The 17015-nt window shown below is 35.2% G+C and overlaps 2 protein-coding genes across 21 annotated transcripts in view; one reads left to right on the plus strand and one right to left on the minus strand.

Moving 5' to 3' along the window:
- The first annotated feature begins 4378 nt into the window (after nucleotides 1-4378).
- LOC103983859 (putative pentatricopeptide repeat-containing protein At1g31840) lies at nucleotides 4379-7012 on the plus strand. 3 transcript variants are annotated; one of them, XM_018825753.2, is made up of 2 exons: nucleotides 4379-4686; nucleotides 4764-7012. In XM_018825753.2, the coding sequence occupies exon 2, from the start codon at nucleotides 4794-4796 to the stop codon at nucleotides 6750-6752; it is 1959 nt and encodes a 652-aa protein (XP_018681298.2). In that variant the 5' UTR covers nucleotides 4379-4686; nucleotides 4764-4793; the 3' UTR covers nucleotides 6753-7012. The 3 variants fall into 3 exon arrangements, with proteins under 3 accessions (XP_018681298.2, XP_009399449.2, XP_009399448.2); XM_009401174.3 differs by having other exon boundaries at nucleotides 4773-7012; XM_009401173.3 differs by having other exon boundaries at nucleotides 4379-7012.
- A 2864-nt stretch (nucleotides 7013-9876) lies between these two features.
- Nucleotides 9877-17015, minus strand: part of LOC103983860 (uncharacterized) — a 38333-nt gene continuing 31194 nt past the window's right edge. For 4 of the 18 annotated variants that reach the window (XR_010496746.1, XR_010496759.1, XR_010496757.1 and 1 more), the window contains 5 exons: nucleotides 16402-16530; nucleotides 16204-16321; nucleotides 14493-14572; nucleotides 10613-11155; nucleotides 9877-10239 (listed from right to left, as the gene is read on the minus strand). Coding sequence is in view for 2 of the 18 variants with exons in the window: in XM_065152305.1 (XP_065008377.1) it covers nucleotides 10720-11155; nucleotides 14493-14572; nucleotides 16204-16321; nucleotides 16402-16530 (763 nt within the window). In the remaining 16 variants the exon portion in view is untranslated. Of the gene's footprint in view, nucleotides 10247-10337; nucleotides 10425-10445; nucleotides 11156-12393; nucleotides 12510-14492; nucleotides 14573-16203; nucleotides 16322-16390; nucleotides 16531-17015 lie in introns of those variants that run through there. The other 14 variants (XR_010496755.1, XR_010496752.1, XR_010496753.1 and 11 more) reach the window with 14 other exon arrangements.

A 17015-nucleotide genomic window follows, 5' to 3' on the forward strand; every position in this document is an offset into this window, starting at 1 on the left:
GGCGTGAGAGCTATTTATAGTATGGCGACACCGCGGCGATGTATCTTATTTTATTAATGAGTACTAATATAATAGTAAAAACCAAATCCCAGCTGAAGTTGATGGCATGACAAATGATTAGAAGTATGATTTGTCACTAATTTTGGTCTTAATTTTGATCTAAGCGGTTAATTTCATATTTCCTATATGAATTATGTGATCCTCAAATGGAATAAATCAGTGAACGGTGAATGACCGCTACACTCGTGAATGCAAGAAGGAACACGAGATGTCCTTTCACCAGCCAGAACAGTAGTCTTCAGGAAAAACGTTCCCACTGCGGGTCCCAACCACATGAGAAAGTCAAATGTATGACTTTTCCCGCAGAGGGAGACAGCGAGAGAACGGAGACCGGCGTTTTTCTTGGATTCCATCGGTCAAACGCACGAGTTTCGTGGAGGCTCACGTGAGCCACACACACCGGTGGCTGTGAAATGAGCTGATATCAGATTTTGACGGCACTGTTTCAATTAGATTCGGGGTCAACTCGAATCATCGTTTCCAGTTGAATACACACACCACCACCACCACCACGCACGAGGTTTCTCATCCCAGTCTGGATTCGATTTGGAGAATAAATTAATGAGGAGAATTACAAAGTGTGATTAGTCATGAGTTGCCTATCGCCTAACTCTTTAATGATCGAATAAATTATTAATGAGTAGAAATTAGTATTTAGTGGTGGTAGCTTAGATCTCCAGTTCACCGGATTATATCCTCGCTTGCTACAATTAGCGTCCCAAACCGCAAGAGAGCATTTAGAGTGCCACATCCAAGAAGACTTTTTTTTTTAATCTTTAAATTTATTACCATACAAAATTTTTTTACTACAAAATTATATCTTGATCATAAATAATAAAAAAAATTATTCTACCCATACCTCAAATCTATTACAAAGTAATATATTATTCCAAATACAAATATATCAGTAACCACGTATATTGGTAGATAATTTTTAAAAATCATAAAAATAATCTTTAATATTCATAAAAAAAATTATATAATATTAATAATTTAATATAAAATATATCGATTTATTATAAATTTTTTATATAAAAACTAATAATAATTCTTACATAGTAAATAAAATGTCATAAAACAAAAATATATATTAATGATATACTCTTTTTGGATGAAGAAACATACTTAAATTCCTTCTTGACAATGAATAAAGAGAATCCTATTATACTTTCAACAACGGAGAAAGTGATATCTCTGACCTATCCAAGTGAGAACATGTTTATAGGAATCGTTTAACCATCATGTTGATGATCCCCTAATCCCCAAAATAAATCATCCTACTAGACTATATCCATGATGACTAATAACTCCCGTTTGGTCCTTTCATAAGTTACATTTTCAATATGAATTATCAGCATAGTTTCATATGCTACATGGAAATAATCACATCAATATTATAAACTTAATCTAAAATAAATTTAAAAAAACTAATAATTATTTTTAAAACCTTAATCTTAAAAAATTCTCAATTAACTATAACCTTAATTGGAATAGCTCAATTGACAAAGATAAAAAATAACCATGATTATTCATTTATATTCGTTCAAAAGATAGTATGATAAAATATTATAAATGGTCATGCTTAATGTATGATCTACTAGACTATATCCATTAATGACTAATGACTCCACACGCTTGGTCCTTTCATAATTTACACTTTCAATATGAATTATCAGCACAGTTTCATATGCTACATGGAAATAATCACATCAATATTATAAACTTAATCTAAAATAAACTTAAAAAACTAATAATCATTTTTAAAACCTTAATCTTAAAAATTTCTTAATCAACTATAACCTTAATTGGAATGGCTCAATTGACTTAAACTAAACTCAATTTAATTAGGATCAATGGAACCAATCTCAAATTCATATAAAGTCAATCTGAAATCATCGTCTAATCTAAATTTGATTAATTTTAATTAGGTCAAATAGGTTTGAACTAGTCATGTTCATTCGGAATCACCCTAGACCGACTTAAACCAATCAAACATATTTGATTTAATTAATTAACAAGCTCAAACCAATAAAAAGAGAAAAAAAAAAGACTATGTCGCATAGTGCTAATCTAAACTGAATCGTTCTACTTGAGTCTTTATGGATCACGTGTACCACACATGCTTGTCCCAAGTAATTGGTTGAGTTAAGGTATAATGGGTTAGATAGAGAGACTACAATTTGTTTTATGCTAGTCGCATAATTAGGTAAGCTTAACTTTATAGGCTAAGCTAAGTCTTGCTCATGAGTTTCGTTAAGTCTTATCATTAAACTAGGATATGCTTGACTTGTGGGTTTGGTCGTACCTTAGTTACATGAGTTAAGTCATATCTGACCATACAAGTTGAATCGTGCATGGCCACATAAGATGGACCATGCTTGGTCATATGAATTGTGTTATACTTGAGCATATGGGATGTACCATATCTAACAATATGGGTTGGATTGTACCTGGTCACATGGGTTGGATCATGTATAATCACATGAGTTGGACTATATTTGGTGACATGAGCTAAGTCATGCTTAGTCACAAAACTGTTTAGACACATGGCTTGAGTTATACCTATCCACTTATGTTGAGTTATATTTAACCACATGGGTTAGACCGTATTTGACCACATGGGCTGGGTCAATATGGGTTGGATTGTACCTGGTCACATGGGTTGGATCATGTATAATCACATGAGTTGGACTATATTTGGTGACATGAGCTAAGTCATGCTTAGTCACAAAACTGTTTAGACACATGGCTTGAGTTATACCTATCCACTTATGTTGAGTTATATTTAACCACATGGGTTAGACCATACCAAGTCACATGGGCTGGGTCATGCCTAACCACATGAGTTAAACCGTATTTGACCACATGGGTTAGGTTATACTTTACCATATGTGTTAGGTTGTACTTGATTGCATGAGCTGATTTATTAAATTAGATTTTAACTAAGTTAGATCCCCAATTTAATCTCTTATTAAATTAGATTTTAATATTTTTAATTATTAAAAATAACTAACTTAAATCTATTAATTAAATAATTTAGACTCATCATCTTAAATTTAAAACTAATTAAATCACATATATTCACACATAATCCTTAAAACATAGATATATTTAATTAAATGAATTATAATTATTCTATTAATCTTAAAATAAAAATCAATCTTAAAATTTATTTAAATTTAAGAGATCATTATAAGTCAAATAATCATTCTAATATCATAAATTAAATATCATTATTTATTAATTATAATATTTTAAAAAAATAAAATATTATTATGCATCATAAAATTTTAATAATTATAATATTAAATATTTCAAAATATGAATTAAAATTGATTAAAAAAAATAAAGGATCAAAATTCTTCGATCCTTCGATAAGAAAAAAGAGAAAGAGGACTCCTATAAGAAAAGAAAAGAGAGAAGGGGAACCCATAAGATTAACTCTTCCATAAAGGTAAACAATTATTTTATTTTAATTTTAATTTTATTTTTACATATATAAAAAATAATAATATTTGTTTTTGTTGGTTCACAGATAAAAATAAAATTTGAACTATTTACTTTATAAAAATCACACCACTCATTAGAAAACAAATTAGTTAATAATTTAAATAATATATAAATTTTTTAACTTATTCAGATAATTAATAAAATTAATTTTAATCATTTTCTTAATAATAATACACAAATAAAAATACTAATTTAAATAAATATATTATTATTATAATTAATTTATATTAAGGGAGAAAAAAATTATGAGTGATTATATAGAGACTAATAGAGATTGTGTTCGTGTGGCCTGCAAATAGAAAGAGATGTTAGACTCCGTAGTCTGTCTCACAAGGAAGTAGATGTTGAAGATATTAATAGATTCTCGACAATTTGTGAGGTGTTGGATGCTTTCTCTTTCGGACTACTGTCATTTGTACGTTACTTTGATTCAAAACAACTGATCTCTTCTAACACTGACCGATGAGAGATTTTGTTATTGTATTTACGAGTAGATTACAAGATAGTAAAAAAAAAAATTTAAATTATAGATCGATGTGCTTTGATTTTTGATGTCACGTATATAAATATTTTTAACACCGTCGTCGATGGATGTGTTTTGTGTATTGATTTCTTCCCAGAGAATTAAACGACGAGAAAGAAGTAGTTAAACGTGGCACGATCCTACCCGACCAGCCTTTTTTTGATGATGATGATGATGATGATCCGGACCGTGCAGCTCTCTCCACGTTTACTTTAGGAATCGTACTCCTATCCCGAGTTTGCAGGAACGAAAGCCAGCAAGACATATAAATAGTTAGTTATTGTGCTGCCATGGTAGTCCTCTGCTGGTCCAACTCCCCCGTGCTTCCTCTTTCCTCCTCCACTCCCTCTCCCTACCACCCCACCACCGTCGTCTCCTCCGCCTCTGGCTTCCTCCCCGACCACGCTGATTCCGTTTTTCGCACCCTCCGCTCTCTGTTTCTTCTGATGGTTCGAACTCCGCGTCGCCTCCCTCCCTCTCCGTTGCCGCCGCCCTCGTCTCCTTCCGGAGCCACATGTTCCGCGTGCCGCGCCGCATCGTGGATCTGATGGGTCGGGACTTCAACTTCTCAGACATCCTCTCCCTGTTCCCGGGTGCGTGTCATCTCGATGCCCCTATGACCTACAACTGTTTGTTGAAATGCCACTCTGGCTCCGGGATGACCGGCCAGTCCTTGCAGGTCTTTCTGCGGGCACGCAGGATGTGTGTCTCGGCTTCTCGCACCGTTATCTCACAACTTTTGGATTCTTTAGTCGATATGGGTAAAATGGATGCAGTATTGGAAATGCATGAACAATGTCCAGATCTTTACAGCGCTGTAATGAGTAAACTTTTGGAGAAGGGATATGCTGGAGTTGCTTTAAAATTTCACAGGAGATTAATGGAGAGAGGTTCTGTGCTCCAAATTCTTGAACTAAACAGGCTTCTGAATACTCTGTGCAAGCAGAATCGGATCAGTGTAGCATTTGATATTTTCTACTTGGCTTTAGAAATTGGTCCTGAGCCAAGCGTGGTCACATATAGTACTTTGATCCGCTCTTGCTGTAAAGAGGGCAGATTGGATGCTGCAGTTAAGATTTTTGAGCTGATGGTGGAGAAGGGAACAAATCCTGATTTGATAGTTTATGCTATCCTCATAGATGCATTCTGCAAGAAAGGCAGAATGGAGGAGGGGAATGGTCTTTTTCATAGGGCAGTAGGCGATGGACTCAAGCCAGATGTGGTGGTCTTCAGTTCGCTCATGGATGGGTATGTTAGACTCAGGGATGTAAAGAAGGCCTTTGTGTTTTATAAGAGAATGGTGGATGATGGTGTGGCACCCAGTTCCGTGACCTACAGCATTCTGATCCACGGGCTGTGTCAGGATGGTCGAGTTGCCGAGGCTTATGGAGTTTTATCTTTGATGGTGAAGAAGCTGCTTGAGCCAAACATTTTAACATATAGTAGCCTAATTGATGGCCTCTGTAGTGATGGGAACCTGATAGAAGCATTTGATCTATATAAACATGCGATAAGGATGGGCAACCATCCTGATATAGTAGTTCATGTTTTGCTTGTAAAGGGTCTCTGCAGGTGGGGCAGGATTCGTGATGCACTTAGGTTGTTTTTCAAGTTGGGCTTGGAAGCTAGCATTGTTCCTTATAATATGCTATTGGATGGATGCTGTAGCATGAAGAGACTCGGAGATGCAGTCAGAATATACAGACTATTGGGAGCAAATAATATTAAAGCAGATATAGTTACTTTTACTGTGCTTATCAAAGGAATGGCAAATGAAGGGAGATTGCATGATGCAACCAACTTATTCTTTCAAATCCTGAAAAGGGGCATAATCCCAGATGCTTTAACGTATTGTAGCTTAATTGACTGTTTGTGTAAACATGGTAATTTGATTGTTGGTTTCAAAATTTATGAGATGATGCTAAGGAATGGTGTTGAGCCTGATATATTTATTTATAATGTTCTCATCAATTCTCTTTTCAAGGAGGGTCAAGTGGAAGGGGCGTTGAAATTGATTACCCAGCTAACAAAACTTGGATTGAAGCCTGACATCGTGACTTGTAATACAATCGTCACTGGCTTGTGTTATCTGGGAAGATTGAATGAAGCTACTGACGTTTTTGAAAAATTGATTTGTAAAGCTTTTCAACCGAACACTGTAAGTTATACAATTCTAATTCATGCATTTTGTAAAGAAGGCAGAATGAATGAGGCAAAGTTATTGTTCGATAAGATGCTTGATCATGGTACCTGGCCTAATGTGGTGACCTATAGTTGCTTGGTAGATGGGTACTTTAAAGCTGAAAGGATGGAAAATGCCATGGAACTACATGAATTGATGTTACAACATAGAATCCACCCTAACATTGTTGGTTACAGTGTCCTGATCGATGGATTTTGCAAGCAAGAACGGCTGGAGGAAGCTTCACTGGCTTTTCACTGTGCTATTAGCAGGGGCTTGTTGCCTGATGTTGTGGCATACAGCATTTTGATCTGTAAATTCTGTGCGGTTGGAAGATTAGCTGAAGCCAATATGTTTTATGAGAGAATGATTGAAGATGGTGTCAAACCAGACAGTTACTTGTATAATAAAATTTTGCAATGTTTGAAAACACATGATTGTACAGTAGTTGCTGGTCAGTCAAATAATATGCTTTAGAAAAGTAAGTATTGCATATTTTTGTTGTTTTGTTCAGAAGGAAGCATGCAACTGTGGTTTACCTTTTATCTGTACCCACCAAAGAATGAGATCTTTCCTCTGAAGTTTACACTAGAGAAAGAGTTTTGAAACCAAGTTAATGTTGGTCGCATCTAAAGTGAGGGGATTGAGATTACATATGTGGGCAATCAAGCAAGCACTCATGAAAGGTACTCTCCTACAACACAAAGTTCTTCACTTTGTCTTAATGGTACTTGCATGAAAGATTTTGTAACTTTGTACATATCATTGTGATTATTATCTGCAATATTATTATTTGAGTTTACTTACAAGCAGCAATAATAAGAGAATAAAATTTTGTGTAAAGCCTCTAGTGACCTTTTATGCTCGTTAACTTGCCAAGATTTTTCATGGAGTTCCTTTATGAAATGTTGAACAGGTGGTTTGATTGCATTCCTCTGTGATCTACTAGAAGTATAAAATCATAATTTTAACATGTAGATGGGGAATTTGATTGACCTATGAAGTGCCAAGCTCTAACAAGGTGATGAAAAGTTGTTTGATTTAGACAATATGCATTGAAATAGCACTCTTTTAGAGATGTGGATTAAGATAGTTAGGTAATCCTTTTTCTAATCAGTTGGGAGCAATCTGGATGCTCAAACTATCTAACTACTTGGATATAAGCAATAAAATAATCATTTTCCTCTGCAGAAGGGGAAAAAAAAGAAGAATATGTTTGGATTTGCATATTAGACTCCCAAGAATAGATGTGCATTCTAGTCCTCTACTGCATTTTATTGAATTAAAACTGCTTTCTGTACTGATATATTCACCATATGCATCCATTTTAGGAGATTTGCACTTTGCTACATTTACCTACCCAAATCTACGTCTTTTAAAATGTTCTGCACTTGGTTTTAGTGAATGTGCCTTCTCTGCTTATGTCATTTTATTGGTTCACTAATCCAATTCTGTCGTTAATGAGTACTTTGGCCACACTGTATGCCTGTATTCTTCTCTCAGTATTTTTGTGAACCTTTCTAACTCCAGTTGTTTTAAATTCTCTGTATCACTATATATAACCTGCATTTATTTATCAATATACTTCTTCAAATAGTTTCCCTTTTTTATAGGTCTTGTTCTGTGGTTCATTTTGTCATTTTCTCTGAAATGTTTGCAACTTCAAATATGAAACCATGATTTTGAAACATGGATGACATTCTGTGTTTCACTGAAGCTATTTTTCAGTACAAACTGAGTTGTATGACTATGTTTTCATACTATGTTCCAACGCTCATCCATTTACTAATTCCATCGGCTAGTGCATTGAGATCACTTGTGATTTTATCAGTTTTTATCAATTTTCTCCACCTTCCATTTTAACTATGCAATCACTCACATTATGTTAGTCATTGATTCAGTGAAGTATTTATTTGCTACTTGGGGGAATCAGTGAAGTCTTTATCGACAATGTTTCACCTTCCGCATTTTGCCTGTAGAAACCCTGAGATCTAAACTTACATTTAAAAGGAAAAGAAAGAAAAGGAAATCTTCTTGTCCCAATACTAGCGAGAATGATGAATTCATACCCTTGCTGTTGTCTTCCATCTTCGGTGTCTCTTATATTGTGTCGGATGCTAGAAGATTATTCAACTCCTCCCTGAACTCAAATGCTGCTCTTAAGGACAGCAATTGCCATAAACCTACAAATAACTTTTTCTCTTTTTCGTTAGTAATGTACTTTCAAGAATTGACTTCTCTGATTCATTAGTGATGTAGTTTCAACCAATGCTAGAAGAATTGGTTGTCACTAATAGGACTAACAAAGGAACCTTTGTCTTTAGATCTGGTTTATGTCATTTCTGGGAAGCTTTACTAGTCTTTTTCGCATCACCTAGTTTTTTTTTTTTTTCAAAAAAATTTAAGAAATTTTCATGGGTGATTTCATGAGGGAAGTCATAAGTTTTGAGTTTTTTTTTTTTTTTTTTCTGGAATAGTGTTCCTCATTTTCAAAAATACTTAAGGAGTCTTTACTTTTAAAAATGATAATAATGGTTGGCAGCTGTAATTTTTTATTTTTTATTTTATCGAAACTCAATTAAATCAATTTTAAGGCCTATCATAAAAGAAGAGCATAACCATCAAAGAAAGAGAAAAGCAGCCGATAGGGCAATGATCAAGGTAGGGATTTAATTCGTTTTGTATGTCTTATTTTTTCATAAAATATGATTTCATGATGAAGGAAACTTTCTTATCTCTTCCACAAAGTTCTATTATTTTGTATTTTATTTTATTGATCTCTCTCACTATATTATCAATTCATGAAGCTTTCTAGAATGATTTTTCATGATGCATGGATTCATACTTGTGTCGAGATTTGATCATTGTTATTGTTATTGTTATGTGATATAACATCATGATGTGTTCTTTACTAGAATAAGAATAAATATTTGAATATGCATATATATTATATATATAATTGACATGATTATTTTTTTATGGCATTAATATATCATCAATACATGTAAATTACGAATCAATTATTGTAAATATATCTGTGATATAGTCTTATTAATTTATAAATCTTTTTGGTTGATGTTCATGACTCATGCATGTCACAAATGCTTGAATTTATTAATATAGGATTAACATATTGCTACACGCTTCTTTTGAACTCATCATATCCTCTACTGGCATTGACGCCCACAAAAAAATTTACAGATTTGTTTGAAAGAGGTGTGGCATCTTTGAGCGAGATCTAAATGATTATTCGGCATCTTTATACAGCTATGTCAAAAAAAGTAGTTTAGCTCAAGCATGGATCGATCTACTTTTTTCTTTTTTAAATAAGTGACAAAGATTATGATAAATTACTAAAATCTTAAACACGTTCAACTACAATATTTTTCAATGAAACTTATTTTTGTTCCGTTTATAACTCTATTTTATTTATTTAAAAATACTGTTACTCCTGCCTTAGTCCAAACCGACTTTTGGCCCCAAAAAAATACCATTTTTTAAAAATGATATTTTACTCTTTTTACAAATGGGATGAGCTCTTTGAAAATATAAAAATGAGAGGCTCTGAAAAAGTAAAAAAAAATAGAATGCTTTGGCAAAATCATCCAAATAAAAATATTATATTAAAAGATGTATAAGATGCTGACACATGAACTCAAACTGTAACAATGCACTAATCATGGAATGTCTCAACAAAAACTTGCATCACAGCAGTTTCATTGCTATCTTGTGCGGTTCTTTGTGTTTGCTAGTTTTAGATAAGAGCCATCACTAACCAATTTTTTTGGCTGCAAAAGAGAAAAAGATAAAAAGAGTCATACAGGATCGGGAGGGGAGGGTGAGAGTTGATGGAGATGATGCTCAGACGAACCATCAGAAGAGGCAGAGAGCGGCGGAGGCGGCGGAGAATCTCCACACCTCTATTGACTTTTCCCCGTAACTATTGACTAGTATGCCTGATCACCTGCGAACTTTATAAATGTTAACTCGTCATGAATCATATCAGCCAAATTCCAATGCATCATGAGAAGAAGCGTCAGTTAATATTGGAAATGAGGTTACTTGAATCAATTACGAGAGTGAGAATGAACACACTAGGAATACGGCTGTTTCTGTTCTTCCATGATCACACACATTTCTCATCAAATGCTTCAATGAGGAAAACAGAAATGAGGTTACTTGAATCAATTTACTAGAGTGAGAAAGAAAGCACTAGGATTACGGCTGTTTCTGTTCTTCCGTGATCACACATATTTCTCATCAAAAGCTTCAATGAGGAAAACATGCTCGTGCCGACAGGAAAAGAATATCCACAAACCAAATTAGGCTCAACTTACCTTCGATAGAATATCAGGAAGTGTTCTCTGATGTTGAATTCTCAATACTTGTAGGCCATTTTTCTTCTCTAGGATATCCCTAGGTGATTATTTTGTACGATAATTCTTCAAGAATGCTTTCTTTCCCATTTACCTTCTCGTCTACCATCTCTTTCTCTCCGCTCAACGATTTGCCTTGACTTGCTGCCCCGGGATCCATGCCTGGGAGCTGTCCCAAAGGTACCAGGTAAACCATCAAATGCTGAACCCGATTCTGAGTCACCGATGCTACTTGTATCACCCGAATCCCTGCTTCCCTCGATAGCATCTTCATAGTTGGAGGTACGTTCATCTGCACGGTCCCTTGATTGCAAAATTGTTGGAAGCTGACCTGAGAATGATCTTGACCCAGCAAGCACTACAGTTGGCCCCGCAGATGATCCAGTGGAAATAGTGGTCGTCATCTGTGGAGCACCACCATCATGGCCTCTGCTGCTTGACCTTAAGTTCGCCTCTTGTCCCGACCTCCCGTTATCTCTGTCACGGTATCTTTCCCTAGAGCGACTACGACCACCATGAATGAGAAAATAGCATAAAGCAGAAATAAAGATGCTTGTGATAATAGCAGACTGCAGATGAATTAATGAGAAGAGTTCCAAGAAAATCCTTTTTTTAATGACAAGTCGTCCATTAATAGCTGGTGCTTGGAAAGGAGACACATGATAACCAAGTGAATCAACAGTCTGTCAGATAATTATCCAAATAATATAAAAAAAAAAAGCAGTAAAAGGATCATTCACACAATGGTCCACCAAGCAAGGGTTTCGGAAAAGTAAATGTATACAATTTTACGCTGTATGCAACGAGATTTGGCCACTACTTAAATACTGGATGTCTACGTTACAATAGCAGCCCTACTGTGACACCGAAGCTTAACCTCAACTTAAATGTTCAATAATGACAACAAGGCATACTATCAAACTATAGCAGAATATGAAATATACCAGTGACATAAGGGAAGAAATGGTGAGGCAGCAGTGGAAAGGAAGGGACAAAAAAAGAGAACAGAAGGAACAGATGGAGAGATGAAGGAAAAGAAGGGAAGGTCAGACTGTTTCAAACGTGTTAATCCTACAGGGATGGTCAGACTTTTCGTAGGCATAGATTATACTCCATGTGATGTGGGAAAAATGAGCCTACCCCAACCGAAAGCTGACACATAAGATAAGAGCCACAATAGAAGTAGGTTGGTGGACACTGTTGTAGCTCAACTTGGTTGGTATATTACCCGGTCCATAGCTCAGCTTACCTAAATCAACACATTACCATGTCAGCAAAGCGAACATCATCGTAGCATGGTTTAGCCGTCATGTCAGCTCGACGGACGCGTTGCAGTCTAACTCGACTAGGTTGACCCATCATCAAGTCAGCTCAATGGTCATAGCCTGATATAGGTCAGTTGCCATGCCACAGAAACCAGCTAACTGATACGCCATCACCAATTCGTGATAAGATTAGTATCAAAACACAGAATATTCTCTATGACCTTAAGAATTTGAAAAATTTTCACCAATGGCTTGGCTATTACAACTACGACATTGTGAATGGGGCCTCACATGGCACAAAGGGTTTGAACTCTCTCTCTCTCTCTCTCTCTCTCTCTCTCTCTCTCTCTCTTAAGCCTTAGTACTCTCTAGCTCATCTAGATTGCTAACTTAGATATGTTTTAGAAGCCAGGAGAGTTTGCGGGCACATTCCCAACCCTCACTTTGTTTGCAGGGCAACTAGCTTGGTGCGCTCACCTTGGACATCACCTCGGATCTTGCCAGCTAGATTGCACCTAGCTTAAGCCACCTCAGCCCATTCGAGAAATTGCCATGCACTTCAGACAAACCAATTCTGCTTTGATCCTCCACCTCTGACAGACGATCAAAATCTTCCCTCATTAATATGAAAAAGAATTAAGTCCACATAGATAACATATTCTACTCTATATCATGTCCAATTTAATACAATCCAAAAAAACCTAAAGTTTGTAAACATAAGAATTGGGCGGATCAATGAGGTCAAGAATTTCTTTCTATAATCATAATGTGCTGACCATGTGGATGACCATGTGGATATTCCGGTGTTTCCTTAGCTCATTGTGAACTTAAACCAGTTTCACTAAAGTTCTTCGAATGATTTTGATGCTTTGAATATTAGTATATAACTCATAATTGAAAATAACAAAAAATAACTAATTTACTATTAAAAATAACAAACTGATTAAATTAATTTACTCCATTGGACTCCATTTTGATTTATATATGTTGATATACAAGTCCATTTTTATTTAGTATGTCAAAACTGATGCTCACAAAAGGTCCTTCAAAGTAACATATATGATTGTGCTAATGTCCTTGTATATCATCCCCTGTTCTTTAATAAACTGAATTTAATCATTCCAAATATAATTATATATAGAATTTAATAAAAGAGCATGTGCGTTACAAAAGGCTTGACAGATTTGTTGCTGTAGTTGAAGCAATTATCATCACTGACACAGCAGCAGCTAGGATTGATTTTGACAGAAGAACAGATCATAAGAACTTTTCATTTGGGTCTAGAATATTAATAATCAGATTGACTTAGGTTGTAATTGAACTTTGTAGTTAATAAATAAAATAATGTTTTATTAAGGGGCAATAGTACAAGTAATCATTGGACTTAGATCGTTTCCAAATTTATCTTGAATGTTATATTAATAAAATTTAATCAATAAATAACAGATTGGGTTTGAGTGCTTCCTAATTAAATCAATTTTCCTCGATGACAATATCCTAGATCAGGCTCTTGTTTCGATCAAGATTAAAGTTTCTAAACTTCTAAGATTTCATCATTCTTAAACACCTCATTTTGTCTTCTTGAATACTGTAATTGCATTTCTTGTTTATATATAAGTTTTTGCATTTTAATTTTAGTGTGTCAAAGCATATTATGTGCGTGCGATGATGATGATGCATGTGACATGAATTATTGAGAACATTTATTGCCGCTGATTAGCAAACAAACAAAAACTGATAAGAGTAATTTCATTCTTCCAAAATGCTTGAATAAGACATGAATTCCCTTTCTTGGAAAAGTCTAATTCCCCTTGTGATAAAAAAGTCTTCAAATATGGTCGCACATGGTTCGAACCAACTGGTATTTTCTAGTACTGGTCCAATCAAGAATCAGTACCCAGACCATTGTGGTGTTGAGTGTATCTCTTGAATTAAATTTTTTAAACCATTTTCATTTTTTTGACAACTTCTGACAGTTGTCTATTAAATTATATTTTTTGTTTTCTTTCCGTCCTCTAAGCTTTCCCTTAGCTCTCTCTCACACAATCTCTCTGGTATGACTAATACAACCTGTACCAAGCGTCAATACGTCGATCCATATCGGTATCATTCCAATCCAATTGCTGTGGGTATCAGCACCAGACTGAGATTTACTAAGTCAGTCCAAGGCTGACTGAATTTTACCTATGAATATGTAAACAATGGACCAAGAACCTTTGAGTACTTAAGGAACATCAATAGCTATTTGGATTTTGGTCAAAGCCATGACTGAAAATAGATAATTGGTAACCAACTCTTCTTGTAGAATACCATTTCTTGGTAAAACATATTAGGAGCATAGAATGGCCCTATGTTGACCCTCCTTAACACTTACATTAGTAGGAATCTTGTGCATTAGGCTGCTGTTTTTTATAAGCCTGACAAAGGTAATAAATAAGTGAAGCATGTCAATCACCAGCATAAAATAGAAAATCCATATAATTCCCAAAATTTATGTTCAAGATAAAATCCTACTATCCATGTCAAAATTTTAACAAAATTAACTGCACAAAGTGTAAGCACTTTAAAAAGCTTACCTGCTGGGATTAGATGAAAACTCTCTACGAAAAGATCGAGTTCCAGATTCAACCTGCTCCAATTCCCTTTGAAGTTCTTTCTGTCAATGGGTAGAATATATCAAGCTCTCTTTATAGCATTTAGGGTAAGTCACAAAGAAGCCAAGGATTACATACTGTCTTGAACACAAGTAACAAGTTAAAAACTTTATATGAACAGTGCAGTTTATTCCATTCCATCTCGTGGTAAAAATCCAATAGCATAACAAGATGCTAAGATAAGATGCAAGTATATCTGTTAGCCATATAGACTGCTTGCAATACAAAATTTTCTTTATGATTTTATAAATTTCCCATTTTCTTTGTAAAGAAACAAGATATTTGAAGAATATTGATCGGATGTTAAAAATTCACCATTAGATACTATGATAAGATACATGTGATTGAATTCTTACTTGACCACAGATGGATAAAAAAGCAAACATCTGGTATTCAAAGACACATTTGAAACTAGACTGTACCAATTGGGTATGTTGCCATGCTGTACCCAAATATTTAGGTCCTGAAGCTGTTCCTGGGCTTGAAAACTAGACCAGGCTTCAATTCTGATACAGCCCTGGTTGAGATCTGGCAGACAGACCTAATTCAACCCACCAGAAATCTAGTCTCATACGATACACATATTTGCAACTAGACTGTACCAATTGCTAGACCTGACTTCAATTCTGATCTAGCCTCCGTTGAGATCAGGCAAACAGACCTAATCCAACCCACTAGAAATCGAGTCTCATATGATACACATACTAGCAACTAGACTGTACCAATTGGGTATGTTGCCATGCGCTACCTGAAGTTGGCTGAATAGTTAGGCTTTCAAGCTGATTCTTCGTTTGAAAACTAGACCTGACTTTGATTCTGATCTAGCCTTAGTTGAGATCAGGCAAATAGACGTAATCAAGCCCATTAGACATCGAGTCTCATATGAGTAGAGCAAATGAAATATCTGTATCTCCCCTCCCTTTATGACATCATTTTCCCTCTCCCATCCATCATGCCCATCATGGGATCAGCCTTCCACATTGTTTACTAATGCACTTGGTGCTCCAACATTTGATTTCTAAACATTACCATTCCAGTTTTCTCCATCTATGTATTCCCTAAACTTTGATATCTCGTTTTGCCCATCTCTCCCTCACTCATAGTGTCAAATACTGGCCCCACTTTTCTTCATCTTAATCTAGGGTAAAAGCCTATTCTGAAACTCTATACGTGAATTAAAGTTTCAATACAGAAAAGTTCAGGGAAAAAATTGATACAGGTAATGAACTATGTCCACTTGCCTAATCACCATTTTTAGGGATACATGACTTCAAACGTATCATCACATTAAATGCAAGTGGCCATCCAAGCATGCCTGTTGCGTGGACTGATGCCTGCCAAACAATCTAAGATCTTGCCCATGCAACTGTTACACACCAAACTTGATTCCTAAATATCCAAAGTTTTAAGCCCTGATGTTTTCATCAGAAGAAGAACCCAACCACAACAATATGATTAGCAATTGGTCAAGCACAATAAATTTTTCCCCAGAAAAAAATAAATCATTTTAAATGACAGGAAAGAAAAGGACTATTCATATTTCTTACTTCTTTACTTATCCTTGTATGTGAAATAGTGTTTCTTGCTACAGAGGATTAAATGACAAATGGACTCAAACTTATTATAAAGATACCTGTATCTGTCTTTCCTTTTCCATATCAAGGTTGAATTGTAGTTCCCTAGTTCTTGCACGTTCATTTTCCAACTCCCGTTGTCTCTCAATATCATGCTCTAGTTCACTGGTCCTTTCCCTGCATGACACTAGAGCAATCACAACGAGACCAAAGCTCATGATAAACCTAACGAAGCAAGAAAAACATCTAACAGAAACCCGTCAAGCTCCTGAAGAAGTTCCATTTCCCTCAAAGCTGCCTCTTCTAAGCATTTTTTACGAGCATGCCTCATTAAAAGCTTCTTTTGCCTGCGTGCTACTATTTCTTCTCGAAGTTTAGACCTCTCTCTAGCAAAACAGGACAACTTAGTCAAAAATTGTTTATGATTTAAAGTTATATTTACAACAGATGTCCAAAGCTCAATCAACAACTTAAAGCAGTGACTAAATCATAAAACTCTAGGCCAAGATCTGTTATGAACCAAACAAGTTAGGCATTTAAAAAGAAAGAAAAGAAAAGATCAAACTCTTCATAGTTATCCAAAACCTACAAAACATGGGAAACTCACTTAAGAGAGACCAGACAACTGAAAACATAAAAATCACTAAAGTATGAAATGTTGCACTGTTTCTTTGAAGCATAATATGAATCTTGCCCTATGACTACTCTTTCTGTGAAGCATAATATGAATCTTGCCTTATGACTACTTAATGCTTTACATGCAATAGTTACAGAATTCACTTATATCTGCACCTTGATGCACATTTTGAGTAAAAACGAGCAAAAATTTACAAAGGAGCAGAAATTACCTGTCATGAAGCATCCACCTGCT

The sequence above is a fragment of the Musa acuminata genome, chromosome BXJ3-5 (assembly GCF_036884655.1).
Source record: "Musa acuminata AAA Group cultivar baxijiao chromosome BXJ3-5, Cavendish_Baxijiao_AAA, whole genome shotgun sequence".
Lineage (NCBI taxonomy): Eukaryota > Viridiplantae > Streptophyta > Magnoliopsida > Zingiberales > Musaceae > Musa > Musa acuminata.

Excerpts from the sequence above, each read along its gene's own strand:
- LOC103983859 (XM_009401173.3), top strand. The coding sequence starts at position 4,608 with ATGTTCCGCGTGCCGCGCCGCATCGTGGATCTGATGGGTCGGGACTTC.